Source organism: Balaenoptera physalus (assembly GCF_965194825.1).
Source record: "Balaenoptera physalus genome assembly, chromosome: 6".
In the NCBI taxonomy this organism is placed as follows: domain Eukaryota; kingdom Metazoa; phylum Chordata; class Mammalia; order Artiodactyla; family Balaenopteridae; genus Balaenoptera; species Balaenoptera physalus.
The window spans coordinates 93,779,402-93,798,777 of NC_138885.1; the positions used below are offsets into that span (position 1 = coordinate 93,779,402).

A 19,376-nucleotide genomic window follows, 5' to 3' on the forward strand; every position below is an offset into this window, starting at 1 on the left:
CAGGGTAACTGAACCAGAGTCAGGGTGTTGGCATGTTGCCAGTAGTGAGACAATGTATAATAATGATGGAATCGAGGAAAATAGAGCATAGAAGAATCAGGTAAATAAGCATATTTTATCCAGAGTTACATAAATAACTTGAAACATTAAAAATAAGTCATTTTTCTAGAGGATTTTTAAAAAATAAAAAATACTGTTAATCATATGTAAAATAAGTTATCCATTCACTGTTGTTCTTACGTGGCCCTTTGTATTTGTCAAATGACCTAAATTTTAGTAGCCTCAGTGTTACTGATGGCTCGTAGCATGGCTCTAGCAGGACTCTTAAGTTTTACAGCTTTTTGGCTTTTTAAAAACTATTTCTTCACTGATTTTGATCTACATTCTTTTTGATAGTTCAGAAGTTTATTGTTAAAAACATCAACACAACACATTTTTATGGAATGAAAGGGCTCTTCCACACTTTGTGCTAATAAAATTCAAAACAGAATTAATTCTGTGCATATGTTTGGGAAAAATGAAAAACTCACATGCTGTTTGGCCCACAAATGTGCAGTTTCATTTTTTGATATAAATAGATTCTATCTGATTTATAGACTTAATATCAAAATTTATTTTCTTTATATTAAAATAGTTTGTATTTTAAAGACAAAATGCTCTATTTTTTATTGGAAAATTATATGGGTTTATTGTAGAAAAATCTAGGAAACATGGAAGCACAAAAATAGGAAACTCCATCACCACTATTTGAACTTAACCAGTGTTAAGCTTCTGAGGTGGATCCTTCTACTTTTTAATCCACATGTAATTTTTACAGACATATTATACACAATGTTCTCTTCATTTAATATGTTATGAACCAGTAGTGTTTTCCCCAGCTGGAACATTACTATTCTTCTCACTCAGAATGTAAGCACAGACTTGTCAATCTTTTTCTCTGCCTCTTTCCCTTCTCAAATATTGTTATTCTTTTCAACTTTAAAAATGGCCTTACTTCTCCATCTGTTCTATCAAAACAGTTATATATTAGTAGAACCAAGTTGCTAAAGTCATAGCATAATCTAGGTGTTACAATGAGCATTTAAGAAATGAAATTACTCCATTATCCTAAGAAAAATCTTCAGTATAATTAAGTTCAAATTAAGATAGCATTTCATCTTTTAAGAGGACATTTTAAGAATCTTTGTTGTTGTTTTTGGACTCTGGGGGAAACATTAAAATTCTTCCCTGAAGACATGTTTATTTTTTTCTCCAGACCCATAAAAAGTACAGTTACCCTTTATAAAATGTACCTTTTTTTCACATGCGGTTATGTTGACACATTGAAAACTGCTTAAAAAAACATAATTCTACTGAGTGTGTAAAAGTGAAGACATGGCCGGTAGAATCAAGGAGTCATTTAGTAGCTGTGAGAAGATAGCTGCGAGAGAAATGGACACTATTTTCAAGGGTGGGTTTTTATATTGTCAACAAGTTGATGCTAACGACCTAATTTTTCTTCTTAGCCAGTCCTATGCCTGTTTCCTAAGTTCCTAAGACCAATGATGAAGGTAGAAGGGGAGGAGTTGGGGGAAGGGAGGCAGTGACAACAAAGCAGTTGCTGTTATTGCAGAAGTCAGAAAATCAGCGTGCCAAAAAGGCTGGATACTGTGTTGCTTTGAGCGTTGTCAGTGATCTGCACTGATAAAAAGGAGTGAGACTGAAACTTGCCAAAGTAGAACAAGGGACTGGAATGAGCATTTGTTAGAAACCAAATTCTTTATATACCCATCTCATTTAGTCCTTAGAAAGTAATAGTAGGTACAGGTAGGACTAACTAAAATAGTTCTTCATTCCTGCTAGAAGAAATACTGTAAATAAAGACAGCAAATACTAGCTAAGAAACAGTAAAAGATCTAAACTTCAGATTATCTTAATCGCTTCAGTGGGGTTTAGTGGGGTTTTTGTTCTTATTTAAGAGAGAGCCAAGCAATAGTTTCAAATGATGTACAGTTCATAATAGCTAAAGAAAATGATTAAAAGAGTAATGTAACAGCAGTATTAAAAGAAATCTCAAAGGAAACTAAATACTGCCAACTCAACTGCCACTTGTACAACTGTTTAATTTTTTCCTGTTCCCACATACGTATATTTTTACCTATTGCAATCAGAACAATTTGGTCTACTTTTCATTTAATTCATTTCAGACATTTTCTTATGTTACTTCAATTTTGTAAGGTCTTATTTTGGGGTGGGAGTAGACTTTAAAATTACAAGAGAAATCAATTTCATGTTTGATTTATAGAATTTTATGACACTGAGTGAATGGATAATTGTAAAATTTGAGCTGGGAGCCATTTTGTAAAATATCCAGACAGTAAACAAAAGGCAGGAAATGACATTCCTTCTTCCAGTTGGCTTCCCATTCAGTCAGTTTACAGTTTGGTGGCTGTCTTTCTACAGATTGGGAATGGATCTTGTTATAGCATGGATAAACTGCCAGGAGCAAATAAGTCACAAATAATCCTGTTTGGTAGTTTTTTTAAAAATCTACATTTATATACATCTAAAATACTTGCAAATTCTTGTTTTAATTTTTAACACATGATAGTAGTGAATGAAACTTACTTTGTAACTATATCATAGATAAAGTTGTAACGTGCCTGTCTCCAAAAAGGCAATCAGTAAATATTTTTGAATAAATGAATGAAATCTTCATTGAGGTTTTCTCTGTATATAGAATAAAGGAGATTATTGAAGTTACTTAATAGTTGAAGAAGATTTCCAGATAGCCAAACTACCTCTAATGCTAATAGCACTTTGTGATATGCTAAGTACCCCATTGCTGGAAGTATTTAAGAAGATGTTGTATGGACATCTTTCAGTGATGCCTGTAGTAGGTGTGCACATAGGTTTATAATAGCCTATAGTTCTACAAAATATCAACCAAAATAGTTGGTAAGCAAGTAGTCCTTTGTTCCTTCTATGTCTTATCACTAGATCATCATTAAAACTAGGAAATGTTTAAGGATCAGAGTTTTTTTATTAGGTTAGCAACAGCATTATTTCCCAAAGTGTGTCTCATGGTACCCTATCCTATGAGATACTCTGAGAAAAAGTTTCCTTGATCGTATTCATTCTCAGTTTATATACATATATTCTTTCTCAGAATGCGTATTAATATATTGGAAGAGCTGAGAAGTTCTACTGTAAGGAAACCTATTTTAACTTGGTGTAACACTGAGTGTTCCAAATGTATTTGATGAAGGTACCCCTTTTTCAAGTTATACCTATTATCCTGAAAAACCAGTGTTTCATGGAGATGTAGTGTTCAATAGATCTATAGATGTTGTGTCCAAAATGATCTACAGACAAAAGGAGTCTAAAGGAACATCTGTCTTAGGTAGTTCTTTAACCTATGCATGGTGCAGAGATTCTCCAGACTAGGAGTGACCGTATTAGAACCAAGGCACCTGAATTCCATGTTCTCTCACTCCCTCACCTCCTCCTCTTTTCCCTGTCAGAGGACAGAGCCCTCTTACTCTCCTGACTCTGTCCTTCTCCTGACTTCCATTTCTGTCCAAAGAAATGTGACCCATTTAGTTAGGCAACACTTTTTTATTGGTCACTTAATGTGTGTCAGATCTTATTCCAGATGCTGGGGATATAGCACTGAGCCAGACAGACATGGAATTTACTGTGTTTTCTCTCTTCTGTGCTTCACCCCAGGAGGAAGAACCCCAGAGTCTCATGTGCCAAAGCTTAACTTTCTAGCACTTGAGCTCTCTATGTCCTGGGTTTGGAAGCAACTCAAGGACCCTTTAGGTTAGTGGCTGAAAGGGACAAAGGAAGGAACTTGCAGTTGACTACATGACAAAGAACAGAAGGCTTCAGTTACAGGCTGTAGAGGCGGAAGAAGCACAAGGAACCGTTGGGAGTCAAACCATTCTTTTTGTTAACTTTTAGTTTATGAGCAAGAGAATTAAACTACATATCTTCTCAAGGAAAACTGTCAACACTGATGCTGAATAGAAATACTGGAGATTGTTCAGAGTGAGAAGAAACAAAGCTAGGAATTGGTTTGACTAGGTTAAAGAGCAATATTGATTATAGTCATTTGTATGAATTGTTCAATTATACTGCAGCACTAGGTGTGTTCATCTTTCATGATTTGTTGCTGTGTTGCAAGGTCAGCAGCTAATAGATAATTGATTTTTAGAGCTTAAAAGGACCTTGTAGAGATTATATGGCATAGCCTGCTCACAATTTAAAATTTTGGAAGGGGGCAATCTAGGGCCTCTGGGAGTAGAAGAGTAACATTATTTGGCTTTCATTTTGGATTTTCTCATAGCCTTCCAAAGATAGGTGCTTAAGTCAGTGCTGTTATTATAGTCATAGGATTTTGTTAAGCTTTCAAGGAAGTGTAGATTCAAAGGGAATTGGAAAAAATTTGTTTAATATTCTTGATACAGAGCCTTTGAGGGAGATGCAAATGTGTTTTGAATGTTAAATTTACTTAGATTTAAAAATACATATCTTCAAGCGAAGTTGCCATGACAACCTTTCTTAATGTGTGTATAAAATTTATGTCTGTCTCTGAGGTTTTCATCTTTCTCTATACAGGGTTTAATCACAAGAATTGGGCACTGTGGTGTATTTCTATCTAGATGGTGCCCTGTGGGAATTATATAATTTTGAGAAATGCAAATCAAGCATCAGAGCAGTTCTGTAGCATGGTGATCCCACCAAGGTAAATGTCATCTTGTTCTCTCCATGATCAGAGATTGATCTGGCTTCAAACCCACAATGAAATTCTGGATTGAAATAGAACCATGAGTCTGTTCTGAGTTTCTGTTTTTTTCATATTTAGAGGATTTGTAGGAGGGCCCTAGGAGGTTTGGGAAATTTTGGACTAAATCTCTTGGAGAGCCCCCAAACTGATCCAGTCTCCTTGGGATCATCTAAATCTAATCCATAGTATAGGTTGACTCAGAACCACAAGAGACAGCTCTATAATGGCCAGCCATGTGCACAGAGACACCCCAGAGACTCCTTCTGGCCTGAACTCCAATCCAGCAATCCTAGAGAGATACCATTATCAGACCTCTTCACTTACTTTTACCTCACTTCAGATACACTTGTCTATCAGTCTCTCTTTTGCATGTCAGGGGCCAGGAGAAGAGTACTAGGATTTTGGACACCCAAAGTTTAGGAGGAAGGAATTCTCATCCTCAATTCTGGAAATACAAATTTATTAAGCAGTAGAATAAGGGGGTAGTCACTGGTACCTTCTGGTAACTATGACTTGACTTTGAGAACTCTTAACATGGCTGCCTGAGATTTTGAGATGCTTGCTAAAGAGCTATGTTTGTTTGTGTTTTATAATTTAGTTCTTCTGTGGTATAGTAAAAAATAATAATAATAATTTTTTTTTGCAATTGAAGAACCCCTGAAGATAATTAATTAAATTGAGATTAGAAGTATGATCTACTAATGTGCTAGCTTTGAATTTACTTTAGTCTTAATAGACTTTGTAAAACTATGTTACATTTAAGAAACTCCACGGATATGTTCTAATCCAATAGCCTTATAAAAGGGGGAAATGAAAGCTGAGAGAACTTATTTTATATGAGAATTTGCCCAGGCTAGCACAATTTTTTTTCCGCAAACTTGTTCAGAATGTGATTTCCTTTTGGTTTCATATTATTCTCTAAAGGATGAATTTAAAACCAAGGAAAGGCCCCCTAAGCAAAAAGAATTGCCTAAATTACTATACTATGCTATTGATAACTGGGAGAAATAGGATAATAGTCTCCTAAAAACAAACACTTGAAAAGAGATGTCCCATCTATGATGGGACATGCTATGATGTTTATAACGGTTTGGGGGCTTATTTTTATTGTAAGAGGCACAATCAGGGCCAACTACATAATGTGTATGCCCAGTGCAAAATGAAAATATGGGGTCTTAGCTGGGGATGAAGTCAGTCTCCCCCCTTCCCACCATTGGGTCTGCTCTTTTAACCTATGGTTGGTGAGAGAACCCCCTCCCCACCCCACCCCCAAGGGATTGAAGTCTCCATGCTGGGACAATGTTGTTTACCTGGATCAGGGGTAGGCAGAGGAGCCCCGCCCGGTTACCTGGTGAACATGCTGTGGTGCGGCCAGCCCAAAGCAGAGATGACTTCTTCCTTGCCCTGCCTCAAAATGCTGCAGAGCAAACTGCTGGCTGGACCCCAGCCCTCCCCACACCTGCCCCCAGGCCCCCATTGGAGGGTAACGTGGCAGAAAGTGGGCCTCCCTCCTCAACTCTCCTCCTAATGCAATCTTACTGCTGCTCTGGGTAGAAGGCAGCAGTGGTAATGGGCAGGGATGGTTAGAGGGAGGCCAGGCAGGGTGCAGGGCACCGGGGAGCAGGAAGCTGGTAACTGAGAACATGTCTAGGGAGGCAAGGAAGTAAACTCTAAGCCCTGGGCCTATACTCCAGGGTCCCAGTGGACTTCACTTACAAAATACAAATTCACGAATAAAATTTGAGAATTTCACTGCAGTGCCTTCAAAGTGTTATACCCCAACACAGGGTCCTCCTGAGGTGTGGGCTTCTGTGGGACTGCACTGGTTGCAGCCCGTGAAGCTCGCCCTGGACACATCTGACCTTACACAGCATGGTGCTGTGACTCAGTGGTTTTTGAGGGCTGTGCCTCCTGGTTGTATGCTAGTTGTCCTTGCAAATACCCATAAATGTCTTTCTCATGATTTATCATCAAGCGATTTAAAACTCTCTAGGGTGTCTTAAAATTATTTACAAAATAGGCAACAAATAGATGCCAAACTTAAAAGCAATTTGATAATACAGATTTTTATTGAAGTTGCAAAAGTGATACAGTACACTAAAAGTCTCTTATCTGAAGCCCCATTTCACTGATGGAGCTCTTACTTTCCTGTATTTTAATAATTGCCAAACATTTTCTGCTGGAAGGTAAAATGGGATTTTTCCCCGAAATATCATTATAAAACCCTATGAAATATTTCAGTGATATGAGTCATTCACTTATTCATATGGTCAGACATCTAGATAATAGAAATCTGTGAGAAATATATTGTTAATTCCTGTGGAGGAGGAAGGAAGAAATCCTACTGATGTATTTTAAGTGTAGTTAAATTCAGTATTCCTTGCCATTTTAAAATACCAAAGTTATTCTCTTCTGCTCCTTTCTTTCCAAGAGGCTACATAAAATTACTTCGACAAGGAATATCATGAGTCACTTTTTTTGCTGTTAACCTCTTCTACATTCCATTTCATGAACATAGCAATCGGTGGTCAATGATATTCTTAGCAACCTTGTACTATACTAGTGAGACTTATTACCATATACCATGATGTTTAGTTAGCAATTTTGTCAAAGTATAACCTCTTTGTTTGCAATATTACTGAAACTGATAAGAAACAGCTTATTATAAAAAAAATTAGCAGCTTTGAAAATCATACATGCTGCAGTGAATATTCAGCATACAGGTTCTAATGGTATTAAAGCATAATCAGAAAAACGTATATTTCAAACTCTTAGCAATTCATGTTATTAAGTGAAGGTCAATATAGTTGTCAGTAATAAAAACCTAGTTAGTACATTTTGAGGCTTGACGCTCTATAAAACCTTTAACATAATTTAAGACAAAGTGTGAACAAAAGTAGCTAATTTTAGAAATCCAATTTTTGTGAACTGATTGGTGATCTGTCTGCTGCGGGAAAGGATGATCTGTTTTATGCTTTAGCTCTGAAATTCACTGTTTTGGTGGGGGAGGGATATGTAAAACCAATTTTAGTAGAAACTTAAAGAATTGAGGACTTTTTATTCTTTGAAAACATATGCCTTTCAAGATAAATTATCTACCCCATTGGTTATGTCTATACACAGAGATACGTTGTCATGAAGAATTTCAGGTTTATGTTGTCCACATTCATGGTTTGATGGAAAAACTTTTTTCCTCTTTTCACTTTTCACAGGAAAGGGAGCTATTTTGTTGTCTCTTATAGGAAACTATTATAGATTCTAAATATTTAAATATAATCCTTCCAGGTTGTATCTTGGGTATATGTTATTTTCTCTCCTTTCAAGAGTGATTTCTTCTTGAAAAATGCTTTTTATTGGGTATTGGTTAGTATGAGGGGACTATTGTTGATTTTGTTAGATGTGCAACAATATTGTGGTTATGTGGCAAAATATCCTTGTTTTTTAGAGATATATACTAAAGTATTTAGGGGTTAAATGTCATGATTACTGTAATTTTCTTTAAAATTCTGTATCATAAGAATAATATAAGGTAAAATAGAAGCCATTGTTACATCTCATCAGTGGATGTTTGTGTATTCATTACACCATTCTCCATACTGTATGTTTGTAATTTCCATAATAAAGAGACAAAAAAATGACTTTCAATAAAAATGAAAAAAATATGTATGAGACTTGTGGACTCCTGACTTCCTGAAAATGGGAGGGTTTTTTTTTCTTACAGACTAATTTTGGAGGATTCTTTGTATTCTTCCCAGTCATTTTTAACTTATTTCTTAAAATGTGTATTCATGTAGCTATAGAGCATGGAATGCTCTATTGCACAGTAAAGCTTTTTTTTTAGTAGTTTGGTACATTTTTAACCATTAAATAAGTATCCCTAAAATTGAGACCAAGGTTTATATCACTAAAACTGAAACCAAAGTTTCAGATGATAAAGTGTGCCTAAAAATATAAGGCTTAGATCCCGGTCATTTATCTTCTGATCACATACAGAAAATCTGTTTCAAAGATTTAATATATACACATTATATGCACTTGGTATTAAAATTTCCTGGGAGTCTTAAATTTGATTAAAACCCTAAAATGTGTATAAATGTGTATGAAAATATTAATCACTGATAATTATTTTTCTTGTTTGGGGTAAGAATAGGAACTAAGTTAACCATGTCATTGCTTGAGTAAAACACTCTGCATTTCTCCTGATTACTACTGTGTAATATCTCAAACAGGGAACTTAACTGCTGAAAAAGGAATTCTTTTAAATTTCATTGAAATACATATTCATTCGTTGAACTGTATATGTACATATATATCCAACTTGGTATTGCCTGATAAAATCATACAGCAGCCAGAAAACTAGTTTTGAGATTCTCAAGGTAAAGAAAGAAAACAGTCCCAAGTATCTTCATGAAGAAGGATGACATTCTTATAGTTTCTTATTTAATAGTTTCCAAGCATTTAATGTAAAACCAGGAAAAGGGATAAATATTACAGAAAGTGCCATTGTGTGGAAATGAGACAGATGGTATTCTTTAGGTGCCATAGATATTATTTGTTCTCTAATAAATTTTTAAAATGTATGAGAAAATACAGTAATATTAACTACTAATTAATACTCAGTGTTAAGGATTTTAAACCTGATAGGTTGATGTCATTTAAAAGAGAGACTGAGAATTTGGAGGCAAAGAGTTAATGATGAAAATAATGTGTTTTTTTTTTTTTTTTGTATTCTTTTTGGTGATAGCTATTCTGACAGGTGTGAGGTGATGTCTCGTTTCCCTGATGATTAGTGATGTTGAGCATCTTTTTTTCCTTTTTTTAATGTTTATTTATTTATTTATTTATTTAGGCTGTGCCAGGTCTTAGCACACAGGATCTTTAGTTGCAGCATGCGGACTTCTTAGTTGTGGCATGTGGGCTTATTGCAGTATGCATGTGGGATCTAGTTCCCCGACCAGGGATGGAACCCAGGCCCCCTGCATTGGGAGGATGGAGTCTTACCCACTGGACCACCAGGGAAGTCCCTGAAAACAATGTTTATGATGAATTATCATGTCAGTGTGTGCAGGAAGAGTCTGGGGGGAAAGTCTGAAGTGAATCGGTATGTCTTCTAGATATCGTAAGACAAGCAATGTAAACAATTCAGTTAAGCAACATTTATTTCTTTAGAGCCCATAATATTAGGCAATATATTATGTGCTTTACCTTAATTTCCTCATTTAAGTATAGAGTTGCTAGGATGAGATACATCAGGGGAATTCCACAGTATCTTTATTTCAGCAGAAGAATTTGACACTTTCTCACCAGTCACGTGACTATGATGATGAAATACTGGATAAATGTGAATCCTTTAAGGTACAGTCACAAGTGGCCCAATTTAAGGCATACTGAGAGTGGCTCTGACCAACTAAGTGAGTCTTCCAGGGCCAAGCCGTCAGGCCCTCTTCTTGGCCTTGATTTCAACATTCTTATTGAAGGCTATAATGAACCCCAAAGTCTTGCTTATCAAATCAGTAGATGATGTGAAGCAAGATAATTTATTTCAGGAGATTGTAATGAGGGTTTAAATTTGGGAAAAAGCCAAGGCATAATTGGAAACAAATATAAGGACCTGCAATTAGATTAAAAAAAAATCAACTGCACTTGGCATGACTGGGTTAATATGTAAAAAGTCTACTTTGTAATGCTTACTTTGAATCAAACTGATGATAAAATTGCTTTAAAAATGTCATCTTGGGATGCATTAATAAAAGTATTCTCTCTGATTTAGGGAGATAATAGCCTCCCTGGACTCTTATAAAGTAATCCATGCTCATTTTAGAAGAATTAAGATGCACAAAACCAAACAACCCTACAATCCCTCCACTCAGATAATATATATGCACACACGATGCATGTACTTTGTATAGATTTTGTAGTTGTCTTCTTTTTTGCTGAAATGTTCTTGGTGGCAGCAGAAGTGTGTATCTATGTCCTTCAATTCTTAGAGTCTGCCGAATATTAAAAGGTCTTCTCTTGGCAGAGATTCCCACTTAGACCTTCAGAACCAGAAGGGCAGTTTCATTGGCACCCCCTGGGACCTTGTTAGAACTATGAAGTGGGGCAGATCAACTGAATGAGAAAGTCTGGGGCTGGGGCCTAGCGATCCTGCGGTTCAACAAGCCCTGCAGGTGATTGCAATCCACTCAGAAGTTTGAGAACTGACCTGAGTTTAACCCTTTGATTTTTCAGATAAGGAAGCTAAGATCCAAAGAAGTCACATATTAATTTGAGAAAGTGCATACTAGAATCTTCACGCAGTGATACCTAGGATGATGAATCCTCCCTCTGGGGAGAACTGTTTATTGGGCTAATTGCTAAGCAGTATTTGAAAGAATGCTAGGTGGAAACAACTAATGGCGGAAGTCTGTTTAGCATTTAACTGACCCTGGTGGACTTCTCACAGCTCAACAGTACCCTTTGATTCACTGAACTTTAGTCCGAAAGAAAAGTTTGCTTGATCTAATATGTTAATCCCTGAAGCATGTTTATGGGCCATTTAAGTAACTACTCCATTCCATCACTAAAGCTAATCAATCTCTAGAGTGTGACCCTGCAGCTTTCATTTTAAAGAGCTCTTCACACTTAAGTTTGAGAACCACTAATACGGAAGATGTTTAAGGTGGTTAAGAACAAAACTAGCTGGACTGGAACAACATTTTCAGTACCCTTTAATTTGGGTTCCACAGAGAAAACTCAACACAAGTTGCTAATGTGTATATAATAAAGCCAATATAACATCATCAGAGATTGCTCCAGTAATGTGTAATGGTAAGGCATTAAAGTGATTTTTTGAGAAAGTATAATATAGTTTCCTCATAATCTGGGAAGAAAAAAAAAGAGGGGGGAAAAAAATCACTGTAGGAGGGCCAAGAGATCACAAATACAAGAGTTGAAATAATGAATCTTGCTCTAAACTGCAAATGTAGTCAACCTTGACTTTCCACAGTACAAATAAAGGTCATGGACTTTATAATATCTCAGCAGGTGTCAGGAATTTTAGTTTTTTAAGATTACATTGTGTGGAGTAGTCAGATTTAGGAAAAAAAGATATAGTATCTAAGGAATAACAGAATAGTAACTGCAAGATCAAAATGATCTACCTTGAATTTTTGTGTCATTTATCGTTTCCCAAAGTGCTTTAAACATTTATTTTATCCATGTAACAGTCCTGTGAGGAATGAAAGTACCAGCAAAACCGTTTTCGAAACTTTAAACACGGAATAGACGAAGAAAAAAGTCAAGTTGACAGACTAAGAGAAATGACAGAAAAGGTTGTCACTGAGGAAGCGAAGCAAAGAGAGGGCAAGCGCAAAAAGCTGAAGTCCGGAGGATGGTCAAAGGAGAACAGAACAGAGGCTAACCTGGCAGGGGGAAACGGTGTCAATGGGCAAACAGGTGCAAAAAAGGCGAAGGACAGGAAATTTGGGATTAGGAAATTGAAATTTACTTATTTGTACCAGTGAGGATGGATGAGGTCAAAGATGAAGAGAAAAATGAAAAGTGGGGAGGCACTTAAAGCTGCATGAAAGTTTAGTGGGCTGATGTTATCCCTCAGGCCCATGACCATGGGGTTGGGCCCCAGGTTGAGGATAACGCCGAGGGGAGTCGCTGAAGACGCGGGCCAAAAGACGGCGGAGCCGGGTGGGCGTTCACGCCGGACTAACAAAGACAGCCAGGGGCGCTTCTCCAGCCACGCAACCTGCGGGGGCCGAAGGGTTAACTGCGCGCGCTACTCCCGCGCGCATCCCGGCCCCCACTCCCGCGGTCGCTAGGAGACGCCGGAAGTGGGGGAGGGGCGGGCGGCGGGACCAAGGGTGGGAATCTTTTTCGGGCTCCCGGAGGCGGAGGGAGGCGAGCGCGCGTGCGCGCGCCGTGCCGGCCGTCGCCGCGGTGACCGTCCTCGGAGTCCGTCGGCTCGCGCCCCGCCCCCGTTCGTGCTGCCCCCTCCCCTGTCGCTGGCGGGGAGTGTTTCTCGCTCCTCCCGGTTGCTGCCGCCGTCGCCGCCGCACCTCCTCTCCCAGTCTTGGGTTTCCCTGGCGCTGCTGCCGCCACTGCCTCTGCGGTCTGTATGAGGAGGAGGAGGATGTGAAGATGGCGGAGCTGCAGATGCTGCTGGAGGAGGAAATCCCGGGGGGCCGCCGGGCCCTCTTCGACAGTTACACGAATCTGGAACGGGTGGCCGATTACTGCGAGAACAACTACATCCAGGTGCGACGCATCTCCCGGCCTGGGCGCGTCGGGCCTCGGGGTGGTGAGGGCGCGTGGGGGACCCCCGGCCGGGGGCCGCGCGCCTGGGGGCGTAGGGCGCGCGGGGTCGAGGCCGCGGCTGGGACACAGTCCAGCTGACCCCCATGTAGGGGGGGAGGAGCATGGTGGGAGCTGCGGTTGGGGAATGGGTGAGAATTCTCCGGTTGGAGGAAATTGTAGCTTTAAAACATTTTAAAAAGCCATGAATCAGCCCTCGGTGCGGGTGTGTGGGGTGTGTGTGTGTGTGTGTGTGTGGTGTGTCCCCCGCCTCCTCGCTTCTTCCCTCGGCCGCCTCCGCACTCGGTGCCAGTCAATTTTCGGGATGGCGGAGGAGGCGGAGAGTGGCATTTTCTATTTGACAGAATCCTGCTCCCCCATATGGCAAGGGTGTGGGGGGATTGATTGGTCACCCGCATCCCCCAAGCTCTGGAAGATTTTTAAGGGGTTATATTGCTGCAAAGTAAACTGTCTCAGCTTTCTATTCATTTGAATGCATCAAAAGATCGGTTTTTGTTTTTTTTGTTTTTTTGCTTGTTTTTAGGTTCTAACTGGGGATACAGTATAAGAGTAGCTGTCCCTTGTTGGAAGTTAATGCCATTTTTCTCCCTATAGAGAATGAGAAGCTGCATGATAATGAACTCTTCTGTCCCGCCACCTCCCCCCAATCCCATTAGAATAGGTAATTTGCCTGTGGGGAAAAATTTGGGGATTATTTTTCAGAGAGAATTAGGAAATGATCCTCATGGTTTAGTTTTTCCTGTGATGATTGGTTTGGCACAGGGACTCAGTGGTAGCGCTGTATGTATGTGTATGGAGGCGGGGGATATTGGGTGAGATGAAATCCAGCTGCTCCTGGAAGAAGCAAAAGATTCTGTGGATTAAAAGAAAATTCCTCTTTAAAAATTATTTGAAAGGATGGTTTAAGACGCACAGTTTGCAAAGTCAGTATCTTTTGTTTTCTTTATAGCTTATTCTGAATCACAGGTTCTACCTGCATTTTTTCCCTTCCCATTTAAATTCTCTTAGGATGAAGGTGGAAATGGAAGAAATACGTTAAATTGTTCCTTCACTATGGTCTTTTTTTCCTGTTCCCACCTCCATCTCTCCAGGCATCCTTTTTAACATCAGCTGTATTGGGAAGCATTCTCAAGTCTTGGTGTAAACCAAAAAAAATAGGTGTTGAAATTTACAGGTTCATAAATTTTGTAAGGACCACATACATGGTTAATCAAGGATAGTATTGTGAGATTTTGCTTGATTAGACATATCCTGAACTCTGTATTTTCTTGTAGTGAATATTTGTATTGGAGAATAAATCAGTCATAACCCAAGGCTTTTCCCTCCAAAGAGGCAGTTGAAAGTATGGCTAGTAGGAAAAGAAAGAATGTGACTTGGGTCAAAGATTCATACAAAAAGTACAATTGTCCATATTCGTAGGGTGCTTTGCTGATACTGAGTGTGGTAGGAGAGATTCAAAGGTTAAGATGCTCAATTTTTCACTAAATACATTTGAAAGTCTTCTATAGCCTGGCACTGTGTCAAGTGTTGATAATTCATACCTTGTGTCCACAGAATCTCATAGTGTAGTTAGTAGGAGAGGCTGATCTGTGAGCAAATGAATACCATGTAGTGTGTCAGTTTATACTGTTAATGGGCTGCAGGTGGGAAGAAGGAAGAAGCTATGCTGTCCTCACTCTGGGAGTTCAGTCTCTAGGGGAGGCAAATTAAAAGGACTGAAGTTGTAATTACAATCCCTTGTGCAACATATTATGAGAAAGAGTTACAGGTCAGAAGAGAAATTGAGGGTGGAAAACTGATTGGGTTGCGGTTTTCACCACTAAATTAAAAAAAAAGAAAGAAAGAAACAGATTTCTCTCTCTTTGGAAGATAATTTTTATTGTAATTTGAAGGTATAGTTCCTCTTATATTACAGTTGTTACATAAAGGTAAAAGTACCTGAATTAATAAAGCTGAGAGAGTAAAGGGAATCAACAACTGTCATCTTTTTATATATTTTATACATTTATTCCAGTTCAAGAGCGAAGAATGTTACTGCCATCATTTGTCTTAGCAATGGGACTCAGAATTTAATGGGATGGTATTTTAAAATTCAAAGTATAAATACTGGCTAATAGAAATGGACTTGGGTTTTAAAATATCTTATTTCTTCAATTTAGCATCTAAAATAAACTTTACACTTTTACCTCTTAGATTATCATCTGTGTTAAGATTGGGTATATTGTTGGGGATCTCTCCCCAGATGACAACTCTTACATGATTTGTTTGTGGTAAAGTTGATGAATAGAAGATGGTGATAGTGGATTTGTGCTGACCCAGCTGCTCATTTGCCTGGCTCTTCTTGGTGACCAGCAAACTGACCAGCAGGAGTTTCGATGCTGCCTGTGACCCTGCGATAGATGAAAGTCATTTGGTGGGATCGGTGATCAAATGGTCAATTTAGCCTTATTATAGCATCATGTCCTAACCGTTAGCTCAAGTTAACTCACCCAACACTCATTTTATTTTGTGGAAATATAATTTTTGCCTGTAAAGCAGAAAAAAGGCAAATCTACTGATCATAAGTAACAAATGATAAGGTTCTTTGCTCAGTGTCCTTAAATAGCTGGTTTTATGCATGGGAATGTAAAAAAATAAGGTAAATAAGAATATTCTAAATGTGGATTATATTTAGTGTGAAGATTGAGCAAAGGAAGGAAAATGGTGTGCTGTCCTTCTGAAAACAAACAAACCGTGTTTAAATTATTTCTATCATGAAAATGTCCTTCAGAAATGTTATCTGTTGGCATTAGGAGTGATCAAATATTACCTGTATTAACACACAAATACAATCTACAGGTACAGCAAGGTTGTAAGTAGTAGTTTTCCAGGTTACTAATGCAGTTAACATTAGAAATTTAAAAATCATCTTTAGTAAAAAGTTAGATGATTCTGTTTTATTTCAACCTCTAGAAAAAGTGATAGTCAAAATATTTTTTCTAAAATGTGATGATAAAAAGTTACAACTACAGTTTCCTGCTTCCCTGATTGATTTTCTTTCCTGTAAAAAGGATTTAAGTTACTGTTAAGGACTTTTTGGAGATAAATGTAAAACCTGTGTTTTTTTTTTCTTCATTTATAAATATAAACATTAATTCCTAATCTAGGGAGTGTCCAGAAACTTTTAAAACATTTTTGATTAACTTGGAATTTACCTATTTACAAATGGAGAATTTTATAATAACATGGGTTGCTTCAATGCTTTGGTGGATGAAATAAGATTATATTTGTTACTTTCCTAAAGTAAGTCTGAAAAACCAACTTGTTCATATTTATATTTTTCCTTTTCTTACGTAAAAGAAAGTTATTCTTTTTTGTGAGTGCTAATTCACATAGATACATAGTAAAATCCCATTGTCCATTGTTTAGATTAAGAACAAAGTCATCCAGTAAAATGGCTTTGCTCAGAAGAACAGAAATTAAGAATTTACCTTAATGTTTTGATAAATGCTGGAGAGGGTGTGGAGAAGAGGGAACCCTCTTGCACTGCTGGTGGGAATGTAAACTGATACAGCCACTATGGAGAACAGTATGGAGGGACCTTAAAAAACTAAAAATAGAACTACCATACGACCCAGCAATCCCACTACTGGGCATATACCCTGAGAAAACCATAATTCAAAAAGAGTCATGTACCACAATGTTCATTGCAGCACTACTTACAATAGCCAGGCCATGGAAGCAACCTAAGTGTCCGTCGACAGATGAATGGATAAAGAAGATGTGGCACATATATACAATGGAATATTACTCAGCCATAAAAAGAAATTGAGTTATTTGTAGTGAGGTGGATGGACCTAGAGTCTGTCATACAGAGTGAAGTAAGTCAGAAAGAGAAAAACAAATACTGAATGTTAGCACATAATATATGGAATCTAAAAAAACAAAAGGTTCTGAAGAACCTAGGGGCAGGACAGGAATAAAGACGCAGACGTAGAGAATGGACTTGAGGACACGGGGAGGGGGAAGGGTAAGCTGGGACGAAGTGAGAGAGTGGCATGGACATATATACACTACCAAATGTAAAATAGCTAGCTAGTGGGAAGCAGCCGCATAGCACAGGGAGATCACCTCGGTTCTTTGACCGCCTAGAGGGGTGGGATAGGGAGGGTGGGAGGGAGATGCAAGAGGGAGGGGATATGGGGGTATATGTATACATATAGCTGATTCACTTGGTTATACAGCAGAAACTAATACACCATTGTAAAGCAATTATACTCCAATAAAGATTTAATTAAAAAAAAAAGAATTTACCTTAATGTTTTATCTGAAATCTTTCTTTTGAATAATGGGAAAGATGTCATTAATAGCTTTCCTTTTTTCTCATTATCAGCAAGGATACTCTCAGAATTCATTAAAAATTGCAGGAAGGGTTTATAAGGGGATAACAGAATCATGGCTTACTAGTCAGTTTCATTAAAAAGTAGTTACTAAAATGATACAAAGATTGTAAATTCTTAATAAAAACCATTAAAATACATGCTCGTTGTTGAAAAATTATTAGAAAATACAATAAATATTAAGGAAGAAACTTAAAATTGCCTAATCATTTTGAATATACAGCTGGTATTTATACTTTTAAATCTTTTTGACATGTACATCTACGTATGATATATTTTAAAAATATTATGTTCATGTTCTATATTACCTTTAAACTTTGCTTTAAAAAGAGACTTTTAATGGTGGTAGCCTTTGTTTGTTATGAATGGTCATAGAATATACAGAAAGGAGGTTTGTATTTAACTTCTGTTTGTTTTCACAAATAGAATAATGTTAAACGTACCTAGAATGAAGAAGGAGAAAGTAGAAATTTGAGAACTGATGTTTGCATCCTTCCCTGTAACTTTTGTCTTTTACCTCCACGGAGAGGAGTGAACCATGCAAGTGAACATCAGGCTGAATTAGGGAGATTTAATTTCCATAGATTGAGGTGATTTAACACATCAGAATTTTTTTTTAATTTTATTTTTTTAATGCAGCAGGTTCTTATTAGTTATCTGTTTTATACATATTAGTGTATAAATGTCAATCCCAATCTCCCAGTTCATCCCACCCCCCAACCCCCTGCTTTCCCCCCTGGGGTCCATATGTTTGTTCTCTACATCTGTGTCTCAACTTCTGCCCTGCAAACCGGTTCATCTGTACCATTTTTCTAGGTTCCACATACATGCGTTAATATACGATATTTGTTCTTCTCTTTCTGACTTACTTCACTCTATATGACAGTCCCTAGATCCATCCACGTCTCAACAAATGACCCAATTTCATTCCTTTTTATGGCTGAGTAATATTCCATTGTACATATGTACCACATCTTCTTTATCCATTCGTCTGTCCACGGGCATTTAGGTTGCTTCCATGTCCTGGCTATTGTAAATAGTGCTGCAGTGAACATCGGGGTGCATGTGTCTTTTTGAATTATGGTTTTCTCAGGGTATATGCCCAGTAGTGGGATTGCTGAGTCATATGGTAGTTCTATTTTTAGTTTTTTAAGGAACCTCCATACTGTTCTCCATAGTGGCTCTATCAATTTACATTCCCACCAGCAGTGCAAGAGGGTTCCCTTTTCTCCACACCCTCTCCAGCATTTGTTGTTTGTAGATTTTCTGATGATGGCCATTCTGACTGGTGTGAGGTGATACCTTTTTATAGTTCTGATTTACATTTCTCTAATAATTAGTGATGTTGAGCATCTTTTCATGTGCCTCTTGGCCATATGTATGTCTTCTTTAGAGAACTGTCTTTTTAGGTCTTCTGCCCATATTTTGGTTGGGTTGTTTGTTTTTTTTGTATTGAGCTGCATGAGCTGTTTATAGTTTTTGGAGATTAATCCTTTGTCCATTGATTCGTTTGCAAATATTTTCTCCCATTCTGAAGGTTGTCTTTTCGTCTTGCTTATGGTTTCCTTTGCTGTGCAAAAGCTTTGAAGTTTCATTAGGTCCCATTTGTTTATTTTTGTTTTTATTTCCATTACTCTAGGAGGTGGGTCAAAAAAGATCTTGCTGTGATTTATGTCAAAGAGTCTTCTTCCTGTATTTTCCTCTTAAGAGTTTTATAGTGTCTGGTCTTACATTTAGATCTTTAATCCATTTTGAATTTATTTTTGTGTGTGGTGTTAGGGAATGTTGTAATTTCATTCTTTTACACGTAGCTGTCCAGTTTTCCCAGCACCACTCATTGAAGAGACTCTCTTTTCTCCATTGTATATCCTTGCTTCCTTTGTCATAGATTAGTTGACCATAGGTGTGTGGGTTTATCT

At 37.8% G+C, this 19,376-nt stretch overlaps 1 protein-coding gene and 1 long non-coding RNA gene across 31 annotated transcripts in view; one reads left to right on the forward strand and one right to left on the reverse strand.

Moving 5' to 3' along the window:
* Positions 1–329: 329 nt before the first annotated feature.
* On the reverse strand, positions 330–12,580 carry LOC309663414. Its single transcript, XR_014265247.1, has 2 exons — positions 5,859–12,580; positions 330–5,807 (listed from the first exon to the last, which is right to left on the reverse strand). It is a non-coding gene; the product is annotated as an uncharacterized lncRNA (long non-coding RNA).
* A 55-nt stretch (positions 12,581–12,635) lies between these two features.
* The window catches only part of ABI2 (abl interactor 2), a 92,362-nt gene continuing 85,621 nt past the window's right edge, over positions 12,636–19,376 (forward strand). For 5 of the 30 annotated variants that reach the window (XM_082467117.1, XM_082467126.1, XM_082467121.1 and 2 more), the window contains exon 1: positions 12,646–13,021. In XM_082467117.1, coding sequence (XP_082323243.1) covers positions 12,905–13,021 — 117 coding nt within the window. In that variant the 5' untranslated portion in view covers positions 12,646–12,904. Of the gene's footprint in view, positions 13,022–19,376 lie in introns of all 30 variants that reach the window. The other 25 variants (XM_082467125.1, XM_082467128.1, XM_082467135.1 and 22 more) reach the window with 14 other exon arrangements.